The following is a 12,452-nucleotide window of genomic DNA, read 5'->3' on the forward strand; positions in this document are numbered from 1 at the left end:
GGGGGTGGGGAGAAACAATGGAACATACTTCTGGGTAAAAGCAGATGGTCAGAGAATGCTTAATTCTGGGTATCCTTCAGTACTTCAAATCCCACTCCACAAGCTTCATTAAAAATCACTGGGACAGAATTGCATCTGAAGAATCTGCTACAAACATATACTCTGGAACTCAGCCTTACTATGGGTAGTTTTCCATTTTATTGTAACTTATTTATATTATTTAAAAGCTGTCCAACTCCAAGCAATCCTGGCTAGCTTACATTTTAAAAAGCAGGAAGAATGAAAAAAAAAAAAGCAGATCATAGATATCCAGCAGAGAAAATAGAATCAAACTCAAGTTTTTGGAAGAATGTGAACTATGCATGTTTATAAATAAAGTTCAGAATTATATGTTTATCATTTAAGAAAATTTGCAGAAGTTAGTAGTAGTGAATGCATACTAAGGAAATACTCATTCGTCTTTTTATTTTCAGGTGATGACAGAAATATCGAGGGTGTATATGTGGCTGGTAAACTGGTGGTTCCATTTTCAAGCTCTGTGTAAATTGGATTCCCATTTTGAAAAATGCTCAACTAGTTATTGTTTGGTTTGGAAAAACTGGGTAGAAATGCAGTGCCTTGTTGTTATGCTGATTTTATTTAGTATGTTTCTGATATGCGCAAGAAAGGTTGTCAACTTGGCAGTGACACAGAACAAAATATATGCCAAAAATCTATCTCGTTTGAGCAGGACAGGAAGCAGCCTCAGTTTTTAAAATAAAGAAGTGAACTTGCATTTGGAATCAATCTTTTCACCTACACCTTAATAAGAATATCCAGAGATGGTTGCAGAATGTATTTCCTCTCTTCAAATATAAAAACCCAAATCCTAAAAATGTATCTGATGAGAATTTAGGGATCTTATTTGTGAATATATTATGATTACTCTCAATGACTTAGAAACAAAACATACTTGTTTTGGATGGTGTCCATTTTCTACAACTTTCCTGCTTGAATAGACATCACGTGATCTTGGCAGGGTTGCCCGATCAGGAATGGAAAAATCTGGTTTTTCTCCTCTGGGGAGTGACATGTCTTCTGAAACTTTCACCACCTTTATACTCATACATTTGTGATTTGTCCACCTAGAGTGCAGATTGCTTAACTGCAAATATGAGGAGGATATAAATGAGGATATGAATGTGGCTATGAAGGAGGATATCAAAAGAAGAGTCAGATCCCGTGTTCATAGTTTATGTCATCCAGGATGGCTTTGTTCACACATAATGCAAAGCTGTTATATGGCTAATTTAAATTTGGATTAATATGATGGATTCATTATGCATGCATTTCAAGTGAGAAAAAGTGAGATCAAGGCTGTAGCCTTGATATTTTACTGATAGGGGTCAATTGGGTGCAATCTAATTGGAAGTGTTTGTTCAAATTGTAAATTCATTCTTACCCTACAGTTCAAAGCAATCAGGACAATCAAATCAATATGTAAAAGGGGGCTTTTGTTTTAGAACCTGATCTCTTAATATTTGTATAACTGCACTATTCCTATGTATATGAAGTACGTAGGATAAATACTCAGTAGATAATGTTAAAAATATTGTTTTTTTACTTTGCAAATAGAGATGACAGGTATATAAATATGATAGGTTTGCACAAAACACCTTTGGAGGAATGTATGCCTTTTAGAATCATTATTGGTATTTTAGTTTTGGGGAAGATAATTTTAGGAGAATTCCATTGTGCAGCGGTGGCCTCTGAGAGATTCTCAGTGGGAAATAAACTTTTGTTCATAATTGTATAAATAAAATAGAACACTTTTTAAAGGGATATGTATCTAAATGTTTTGGAAAGCTTGTTGAAAACTGTCAACCATCTCTCAGCACGTGGGATGCCTTCTTCATTCACCTCTTTGTTCCCTCTCAGCACGAAGTTTAGCTGAAAAGGTTGGGGCAGTCGGAAAAAGAGCCTTGGAAATTTACTTGGGAGAAAAGAGAAGCCCAAATGTCTGTTTTGTGAGCAAGAAGCATTTTGAATGACAAATTGAAATTATCTGAATTTCCATCTTACTGTACCATTTATTAACCTTCTGTTTGAAAATATTAATGAGGATGAATATAATTTGTGCTTTGTAGAGTTAGTTGAATGATTTTGGTGTGGCAGTTGGATTTCAGCAGTATAAAATGTTGACTTAGCTTTAATATGCATGCTTTACAATATTTACAAAACAGAAGGCTAGGGCAACTCAGGAAAGGAACCGCACTTTATTCACTTATCTATTTTATTTTTTCAAAATAGTAAGTCTGTGCATTTTTTTGCACAATAAAGGAGGAAAAAATGGTCTAACCTCTGCATTTATGCCAAAAATAAACTTTTATTCCTGCTGATAAAAAAAAAATAAGTCAAATATGCATTGGAAGTCAAGGAAGGAGAAATATAATATTTCACAGAACTATATTTGTTGCACTAAGAAGTTAGACTTGATTTAGTTTTATAGACAAAGTTTATGAGTATCAGCATGTTAGAGAGCTAGCCATGAAATATGATGGTTAAACCATGGCTTAACATGATCTGTTAACCTATTACAGGCCTCATTCATAAGATATGCTAAAAATTGTCTTTATATTATTTTAATATATACTACAGAGTAAATAATATATACTGTATCAATAATATACTATTTAATTATATTAAACTAAAAATATATTTATACATATGTGTTGATGAAGTCATATAAAATTGAAATGGAGGAATAAAGAAAAGAGGAAAAAGCTTGGAAAATTTAATAATAAACAATTTAAGACAGAACAAAACTTTCAAGTCTTCTTTACAAATATACAAATTCATTTTTTCTGACAAACCGAATAAGCGATAGATTAGCATCACATACAAGTCCAATTGCCCAGTTGGATGGACTTTGTTCTTAGTGTGAAAAGAAGTATGTGTTTGGAGTAGAAGTGAAGGAGTAAACATTCTCATTTATACTCTTTGGAAAAACCAATTACCAGGATACTATGTCATGCTGTTGATATTGCCTGTCATGTATTGATTTCCATCACAACCTAAAACCATTCAAGTACATTTCTCATCTCTTGTTTTGTCTGGTCCTCAAATCAATGCGACTAAAAGTATGATCCTTTAAATGTTATCTGTTTATAAAAGTATAGCATTATCATATCACTAATAGATTTGGAAAGCCGCTTGGATTTATTTGTTGCTAATGTCAGCAGGAATGTGTAGGAAAGAAGTTGGCCTCAGCAGCATCAGGGTAGGCGGGGTCAAAATGGGCAAGGTGGCGGTTGGAGTCTGAATTGAAGCCCCGCCTCTTTCCCTACACCTCCTGCAGATGGTTTTCTCTTTTTCACCACTTTTCAATCTTGGTATGAAGAGTGCTTGGCATGAAGAGTGCTATAATTTTATTGTACAGCTTTTGGTTGATGAAAAAATAAATAATGTGAATTAATCTTACCAGATTTTTATTTTTCTGACTGTATACTTTCAAGGTGAGAAGTACAACCCCTCCTCCCCAAAATAATGTGTTGCTGTGTATTCCAATGGCTTGATTGTCAGTAATTATAAATGAGCCCCTCTGTGCTTGTTTAACGGAATAAAGAAGATATGTTTACTATGTTTACATTGGTTCATTTCTTAAAAATTTTGAAGGAAGTGGAAAAACCATAATCTGCTGATTGACTCTGGAGGAACACATCCATTGAAGTTCTCAAATAAACCAAACCACTCAAACTGAGGGAAAAATACATCTTTGCATAAGGCTTGTTGTCTAGTCGTCAAGGCTGTGCACATCCTTTAAAACGAATCTCCAACCTTGGCAACTTTGGGAGTTGAAGTCCTCTAGGTTTAAAGTTGCCAGGTTTGGAGAACCCTGCTTTAAAACAGCTGCTTTGAAACGTGCTTTGGAATGAATGTTCAGAGTGTAGAAACGAAATGATATGAGCTTTAACTGTTAATCCTAAACTACTGTTAATCCTAAACTACTATTAATTTAATTAAAACCCTAACTTCTCCTTAGCTGCCCCCCCCATTTATGCTGGCATCATCCAGGGGCTGTTTTAAGGTGTACAAAATCTGTTAAGCTTTCTCATTCATTGCCCTGGCACTGTGCTTTGTTATTAGGGGCAAGAGAGGATTACCATTGGGGACAAAATGTCACACCAGGCCTGTTTTCTGTCAGGTGACACACAGCTCATAATGACCTCAAGTAAATCTCTCAGCCTAGCCTAAACAACCCTCTTGCTTTTTGGAAATGAGGTAAAGTTGTATTATTTCATCAGGCTTTGATTCCTTGGCTGTGCTTGGAAGGCCATTGTTGGTAGTTTCTTGTCATAGATGTTTACATTTAATGTTTACATTTTGAAATTGTTCGCTGCCCAATGTTTGTATGGATCGGGGAGGCTCGTGAATGTTGTTAACAAGCAAACTCTGAACTGAACAGAAAGCTGTAAATGGAAAATATATTTAAGTTAATATACACAGGATTGCATTAATATAGAGTCCAGCTCCATCCTTCTATGTCAGAGTCTCTGTTGCTCTCAGTTTAATTTCCCTTCTACAAGTAATCATTGCAGGGATCTTACAAAGAGCCTGTCTGTCAGCTACATGCTGGATAAAAAGGGTGAAGAGAGAAAGAATAACATTCACCAGTTTAGGATCTAGTGCTACCACCAGTGACGAGGATATTCCTCTTCTAGTGAAATTTTATCCAAAAGAATCCAATCCTACAAACCACAGAAAAATGGCCCCCATGGCATGCCAGTCTGAAGAAGAAAAAAAAGTATTTGAACTAATTTACAAGCTTCCATACCAATAGAAATTTGGAAATAAATCTATTGACTATTGTAGAACAGCAATATCTTAAATCAAGAGGTCAATCCCTATTCCCTACTAGCACTGATGATGTTACCTAGTTTGGGTAATGAAACGTCTGCAAGAAAATCACCAAGCTCAGGGAGCACCAAGGACCACTCCTTTCAACCCTGAGCTATAAATATTCTCCTTTATCAATACCTTAAACCCTTTAGCCATATTCAGTGGAAAATACAGAGCAATAATCTCATGAAATATTTTTAAACCTCCACAAACCAACCATCGGTAAAAAGCAACATCTGCTCACCTGTCTTGAAAATAGCTTGTTTACCATCTCCTTGAGAATTAAGTTGGGTTTCTTTTTTTACAATTTTTTTTTTTTACAAAAATAGATTCAAATCGTGTTGGTGTTGCACCATTCCCTCTGGGAAGGAAACACTAGAAACTGGCTCTTTGCTGTCAGAGTCTTTTACAATCAGCAGGAATACAACCCTTTTGATGAATTCAGAGCAAATGCCCTTTTCATGAATTTATTTCCACAACTCAGCTTTGGATGACAGCACACGGATTAGAGAAAAGACTGGAATGAGCCACTTTCCAGCATATATGAAAAATAATAGCCAGTACTTTGGCATATAAACATTAACCTAAAAAAAAAAAGCAGCCGTGTGGCTTTCTTTTTGTCTGAATAGTTTTATTTTCTGAAGCAGACACATAATTTGGATCTATTCATTTGAATCAAATCTATTCATATTACACTCATAGAATCCATTACAATACTTGAATTCCTAAAGGAACAGCTTTTATACATATCTCCAGCCACCATAAAACGTGGAGATATGTGACCTCAATCAATACAAGGTTAAGGATGCTGCACAGGCAATGAAATAATAGAGTCTATAAAACGTTTCCAGAGTTAGCTAGTGAAATGTTCTAATCTGTTTTGTACAACACAACCTCCCATATTCATATTCAAATTACTGTATTACTGAAAAGAATATCACATTTAAATATCTCAAAATAGATCCAAACGTGTAATCTCTCTCCTTTTGATTCTCTCAAATCAAGGGATTTTTTTTGGGGGGGATGGCTGAAAGAGAGGGAGAGTGGCTTGGTTTTTTGATATATTTCAGGGAGGTTGCTAAGGGCCACAAATGAGAGAACTGTAACCTGGTGACATCCCTGCAATGTGCAACATTTTGAGAAAGGCATGCTGACATATTTTTCTTTGATTAGGAAGGGAATGAATTAGGCCTATTCAACCACTCACAGACAATATCCAATTAGTTCCTCTAGTCCAGTAGAAAAATCACACAATCATTTCTTGGCAGATTGTTGACAATATTCGAGAACACATTTTCTAGAGCATGCTGGCTGGGGAATTCTGGGAGTTGAAGTCCACAAGTCTTAAAGTTGCCAAGGTTGGACACCCCTGAAGCTTGGGAGCCACACATCCTTGTCAGCCTATGAGTTGCTCACTCTCGTTTTAAATCATACGTCACGTCATCAACTACCTGTTTTCCTTAACAGGCCAAGCTATTTCCTGGAATACAAGTAAATACTGAATAAAATACTGAAACACATACGAATATCAGTTAGTAAGACAGCATAGTAGTTAAGGCACTCAGGTAAGCCCAGAAGACCAAGAATTCTAGTCTTGCCTTAGGTATGAAGCCAACTGAGTGATTCTGGGCCGGTAACTTTCTCTCAACCCCAGGAAAAGGGCAATGACAAACCACTGCAAAAAAGAAAAAAAACTGCCATTAAAAGTAAAGCAGTGCAGATAATAGTCCTGAAGCCCTACTTAACTCTACATTTCTTGTGTGTCCAATCACACTTGGCCAATAAAGAATTCTATTCTATTCTATTCCTATTCCTATTTCTATTATTTCTATTTCTATTCCTATTCCTATTTTTATTTTATTCTAGTGAGGTGCATTTGCTGGTGGAATCTTCTCATTACAATGCTTTTGCTCTTTCCAAGTTCCCTTTTGCCCAACTGGTGTTTTATATTAGCCAGCTCTTCTCTGCTTAGTTTCAACAGGTTTTTCTCTCTTCAACGCCTCCTTGATTTACTCTTGGAAAGTGGTGGAATTCAAAATATTTTACTACCGGTTCTGTGGGCGCATGCGTGGGGAACATTCTATAATGGGCAATTTTAAGCATGAAAACTTACCTGTCAGCACTGTTGAGTAAAACAGCTGAGGTGCGCCCGCACCTATCAGCTGAACTACAAAGGAAATATAGGACAGGAAAGGGCGGGGTGGATGGGGCCAACTGCTGACCGGCACTACCGGATTGCTAGAACCGGTGTGAACCGGCAGCATACCACCCCTGTCCTGAGAATAGTCTTCCACTATTCATGTAAGCAGTTGAATATGAAGAATTTTAAAAATGGTGATATATTCCCCCCCACCATCAAATAACCAGAACATTTCAGACTAGAAAGCATCTTTCACCTTGAAATGTATTCATGCAAACCTTTCCTTGCAAATTCTTATTCCCCATTTTAAAAATGATTTGTTGTTTTAATAAAAGAAAATAAAGTTCCTGAAATGTTAATGGTATTTGTGACTATTTGTGTGTCTATCTTCGAGTCCTTGTTGTCTCCTGGTGTTTTGCTGGGTCAGATCTCTGTCATTTTCTTGGCAAGTTTTCAGAAGTGGCTGGCCACGGTCTCCTTTCTGGGGCTGAGAAAGAAGAACTGCCTTTATACCTAAAGTAGTTTCTAACCTGGTACTTTAGCTACTACATCAGGGGATGTCCAACCTTGACAACTTTTAAGACTTGTGAACTTCCAACTTCCAGAATTGGCTGGTTGGGAAATTCTGGGAGTTGGAAGTCCATAAATCTTAAAGTTGCCAAGGTTGGACACCCCTGCACTATACCAAACTGTCTGTCTCATTCACAAGTATAGTACAAAACATTTTGTTTTCCTCAGATACGTTCTAGGATGCATTTAGCTTTCTAAATCCACATTTGTTTCAGTCTGAAATCTTTATAAATCATGAATATAACCATAAAATTTACTTGATAATTTTTTTTTAGGTGAAGAAGTCCACATAGTTCCTCTTCTTGTCCTTCCCATACGTTCTATCCTGAGAGACCCATCAAATGATATAAAGAATAAAGCATGTCTCTTTCGTTGAAGAAGTGGTTCTGTCTGAAAGGCAAATGTGGATATTTTGATATGTTATAGCGCTCTTCCATCAGAAGATGGCACTCTTTTCTCCAGATCTTCACCATGTCAAACTAAGGAAATTCAGCAGAACTACTGAAAGAAGTCAAAGAATTTTGGCTTTTGAACTGCAATAAAACCACACACTCTACAACTTATGAGAATATTTGTCAATAGGCTATATTTAAAAAAACACTACATATCCTTTGATTTCTTCTGTAATAATACTAAGGACCTATTTATAATAACCAAAATGTCACTACAAGAGTCAGAATACTCAAATAAGCCACTCCAACAACTACAAAATAACAGAGTTGGAAGGGACCTTGGAGGTCTTCTAGCCAACCCCCTACTCAAGCAGGAGACCCTATACCATTTCAGACAAATGGTCATCCAATTTCTTCTTTAAAACCTCCCTGTTGGAGCACCCACAACCATTCCACTGATTAATTGTTCTGCCAGGAAATTTCCCCTTAGTTCTAGGTTGCTTCGTTTCCATCCATTGCTTCTTGCCCTGCTTTCAGGTGCTTGGGGGAATAGCTTGGCCCCCTCTTCCTTGTATCAGCCCCTTAGATATTGGAACACTGCAACCAGGTCATCCCTAGTCCTTCTTTTCATTAAACTAGACTATTCTTCACATCTTTTAGCCTTGAGTCCCCTCATCTTTTTTTCTTCAACTTGTCTGCAGAGTACATAATTCAAGCTATCTGATTAAGTAACCTTTGTTGCCCAAAATAGGAACAATAGCATACCTGTATAATCACAAACAGCATTTTCTGAATAAAGGCAAGATAGCATTTTTCAATAATTACTGAAAAAAAAATCACAAATACAAAAACTTTAAAAGGACAGAGCAACTCTACTTCCTCTTGAAAATCACTACACTTGCAATATACTGTATCTGTATTATCCTTCTGGGATAATTCTTGAACACTGCAAGAAAAAATGTGTAACGATTATTTGATGTAGGACTATCCTTAAATGATTAAACAGAAACATCAGTGTAGAGCTTATTATTAACCTACTCCAGAAATGAATGAAACCTGCTGGGGTTATGCAAATCATTAATGACAGATACACTTTGCCAGAACTTTAGCTGTCTTCCTGGGGAATAAGTAAAATTTTTCAGCCATGCTTGTATCAATCCGCCCCAGCAATTATATTGGAAAAAAATCTAATTATACTTCTATATAAAGCCCAATATTAGCAATAGCAATAGCACTTACACTTATATACCATCCCACAGTGCTTTACAGCATTATCTGGATGGAGGAATGCAGGCATCATAAGAATAGGGGCATAGTAAAAGAAGTGTCACACCATGTAACTGGACTGTAGCATAGATCATCTACAGCAGGGGTCACCAACCTTTTGGACCTCAGGGACCACCAAACTCATAATTTTGGATCCCAGGGACCACTAACTGGTTCTGTGGGCATGGCCTAATTTGTGGGTGTGGCTTGATGGTCATGTGACTGGCTGAGCATGGCTTGTATGTAAATATTATAAATACTTATATAAATATTGGATTTTTTATAAAAAAGAGCAACTTTTACCCAAAATCAGGCAAAGCAGGCAGGCAGATTGAGTTGCTTACAGAATCACAGATTCATCCAGAAATCTATCTATCTGTCATTGGCTAGCTCAGTCTGTCACATAAAATTTGCTTGCAAGCAAACTCACAAAATTAACTCACAACACACCATGCATGTAAATATTGAATTTTTTATTTAAAAAAAGAGCAACTTTTACCCCAAATCAGGCAAAGCAGGCAGGCAGATTGAGTTGCTCACAGAATCACAGATTCATTCAGAGATCTATCTATCTGCCATCGGCTAGCCCAGTCTCTCAAATTTGCTTGCTGTGAGTCTGCACTGAATTTGCTTGCAAACAAACCTTCAGTCCTAAGGGAGGTTGCTTAGCTAGAAAGCAAGAAATCCAACCATTTCCTGCTTCCTCCAGAACAGATGATGGTTGGAAAAAGGAAAAATAGCAACTTAGCAGCCAAGTTTGCCGGGTAAGGAGTGGGTGGACGGGGAGGGTTCCCGTGGGCCATGTGAGCTGAGCAGCCTTGTGTTTCTGAGCAGCCTGGATTAATTGCTTTGGGGGGGTGCTCTAGAGGTGAGATTTCTCTGCGGCCCACCAAATTTTTCTTACGGCCTACCAGTGGGCTGCGGCCCACTGGTTGGCGACCGCTGATCTACAGGACGGATTAATGTAGTCTCTGTCCCATGCCAATGGGAGGTTGGAGATAACCAATACAGATAAGTCCTTGACTTATAGCTCACAGTGGAGACCAAAATTTAAGTTGCTAAGCAAGACATTTGTTAAGGGAGTTTTGCCCCATTTTATCACCTTTCGTGCCACAGTTAAGTGAATCACTGCAGTTGTTAACTTAGGAACAATCTGGCTTCCCCATTGACTTTGCTTGTCAGAAGTTTGCAAAAGGTGATCGCATGACCCTGGGATACTGCAACCATCATACATGCCAGTGGCCAAATATCCAAATTTTTATCATGTGACCATGAGGATGCGGCAATGACTGTGTGAGAAACAATCATAAATCATTTTCTTCTGTGTCGTTGTAGCTTTGAATGATCACTAAACAAATTGAGTACTACTTGTAATAAAAATACAGTTAGCTTGAGACTTGTCTTCCTCTTTCAAGGCAGTGTCATGCCCCTGGTGGAGACTGACTCTGAGGGAGAGGAGGAACAGCCGACAGGGAGTGGAAGTGTGGCTCCAGAGGTTGTGGAGGAGGCTGGGGAAGGGCAGAGGCAAGCTGAACAGTCAGAGGAGTACCCAGGCACATCCCCTCTCCATCCTAGGGCACGCAGGGAGGAGAGGATAAGGGAGAGACGTGGTCTACTCAGGAGGAGAGGGCCTTGATCGTCTTCATGGGCTGCAGCTGTGAGAACTGAATAAGAGGACGGACATGCATATGGGCGAATGCTGGGAACAAAGCATGGAAATATCTCTAGTGGTTCCTCTCTTCCCAGTGTGTGTTCTGTTATCTGTGGATGTCTTCCAGCCTTATCTTGCCTGGTTTGTTGTTTTTTTCCTTCTTGTAACTGTTTGTGTGGGAGTCTTTTGTCTTCAGTCAAGGATATTCGGAGTTGGAAGCAAAGTGAAGGAATAAAAGGGACTTCACCTGTTTTCTGTGACTGTATTTGTTTTGTATCCCACCCTGGGTCATCACATGCAGGTTAATGCATCACATGCATTAACCACCATCCTTATCCAGTCTCTTTTTATCTTCCAGGTAGCTTTCACCAATGAGAACCAGGATGTAATCTGTATATGGCAGAACCAACAAAGAATCTGATCTATTTCCTCAGGATCAACAGAATCAAATGGCTTTCAGTTAACATATGGTTTTTATTATCCGTCAAGAATTTGTCCAGCAAGATTCCAATTAAGGCTGAATATAAATTTTATCTTCCATATGCGTTGCAAGTTTCTCATAGAGGCCGAGTCTTCTACCCATCCTTCCCAGATCAGTCTGGATTGGCTTAAGCAGGGCTGGGTGGCAAGAATAAGTCTTGATGCTTTGCTGCTCTTCCTTGGGTCACATCCATATTTAGATATATATACTCTTTTGTCAGCTTTTCCTCCAGGTGTCTTTTGTTTCTTGATCTCGTAGTGGGCCAAACTGCTGTAATTTCCTGATTGTACTGTTAGGGAACACTTGCACAATTGACCAGTCTGCAGGCACTTCCTTTGCATTAATCATTGGATCCCAAAGAATTCTTAGTCTGTAAGGCATACATAAAATTCATGAATACAAGCAAAATTGCTGGTTGACTTTCTTTTATTATCATTGGTGGGGGGACACCAGAGTATAGCAATTGAGATAACTCATTTGACTTTTTTTAAATTTAGCAAGTGCAATTATAACCCACTACTGGTAAGTAAACTAGGATGGAAATTATAATGTGCAGTGAAAAGGACTTCCCTTTTAAACCATTATCCTTCACGTTGCAACACCATTAAACATTCCCACTGGACAACTGGAATTAGACCTGGAAGAGCAGTTTCCATACCTGTTTTGCTGTTCCTGCATACTTACCTGGGCATAAGAAACTCTTAGATTCGATAGGTCAGACTACAAAGGAAGCATACATATGTTTATACTTGTTGGGCTTTCTGTAGCCATTTTCTCTCTGGGTGCTCTAGCTGTTATTTTGAATACAGGGACACTAGAATGGCTGAAAGCATTTAAGCTGGAAATATGCATAACTCTTTGTGCTCACAGCCATGTAAAAAGATATTGACCAGTTGTCTTTTGGGGTTGCGAAGAGAAGAAAGGAACAGTTCTGTAACTCCAGTGTTAAGGTTTCTTTGTGTGAATTTGCTATAGCTTTGGCATCATGGGGTGTAGAATGATTGAAGGCACCAGAATGGAGATGACTTACCTCACCTATGGTCAAATTAGATAGTATATTGAAACAAGACAGTT

General features: G+C 38.0%; 1 protein-coding gene across 1 annotated transcript in view; it reads left to right on the plus strand.

Annotated features, from left to right (window-relative positions):
• Nucleotides 1–3,623, plus strand: part of GDA (guanine deaminase) — a 47,057-nt gene extending 43,434 nt beyond the window's left edge. Inside the window, exon 14 of the mRNA XM_026675273.2 lies at nucleotides 474–3,623. Coding sequence (XP_026531058.1) covers nucleotides 474–544 — 71 coding nt within the window. The 3' untranslated portion in view covers nucleotides 545–3,623. The remainder of the gene's footprint in view (nucleotides 1–473) is intronic.
• Nucleotides 3,624–12,452: the final 8,829 nt, after the last annotated feature.

Source organism: Notechis scutatus, chromosome 2, assembly GCF_049901735.1.
Source record: "Notechis scutatus isolate UNSWTSFEM ecotype Mainland chromosome 2, rNotScu1.2, whole genome shotgun sequence".
NCBI classification, from domain to species: Eukaryota; Metazoa; Chordata; class Lepidosauria; order Squamata; family Elapidae; genus Notechis; species Notechis scutatus.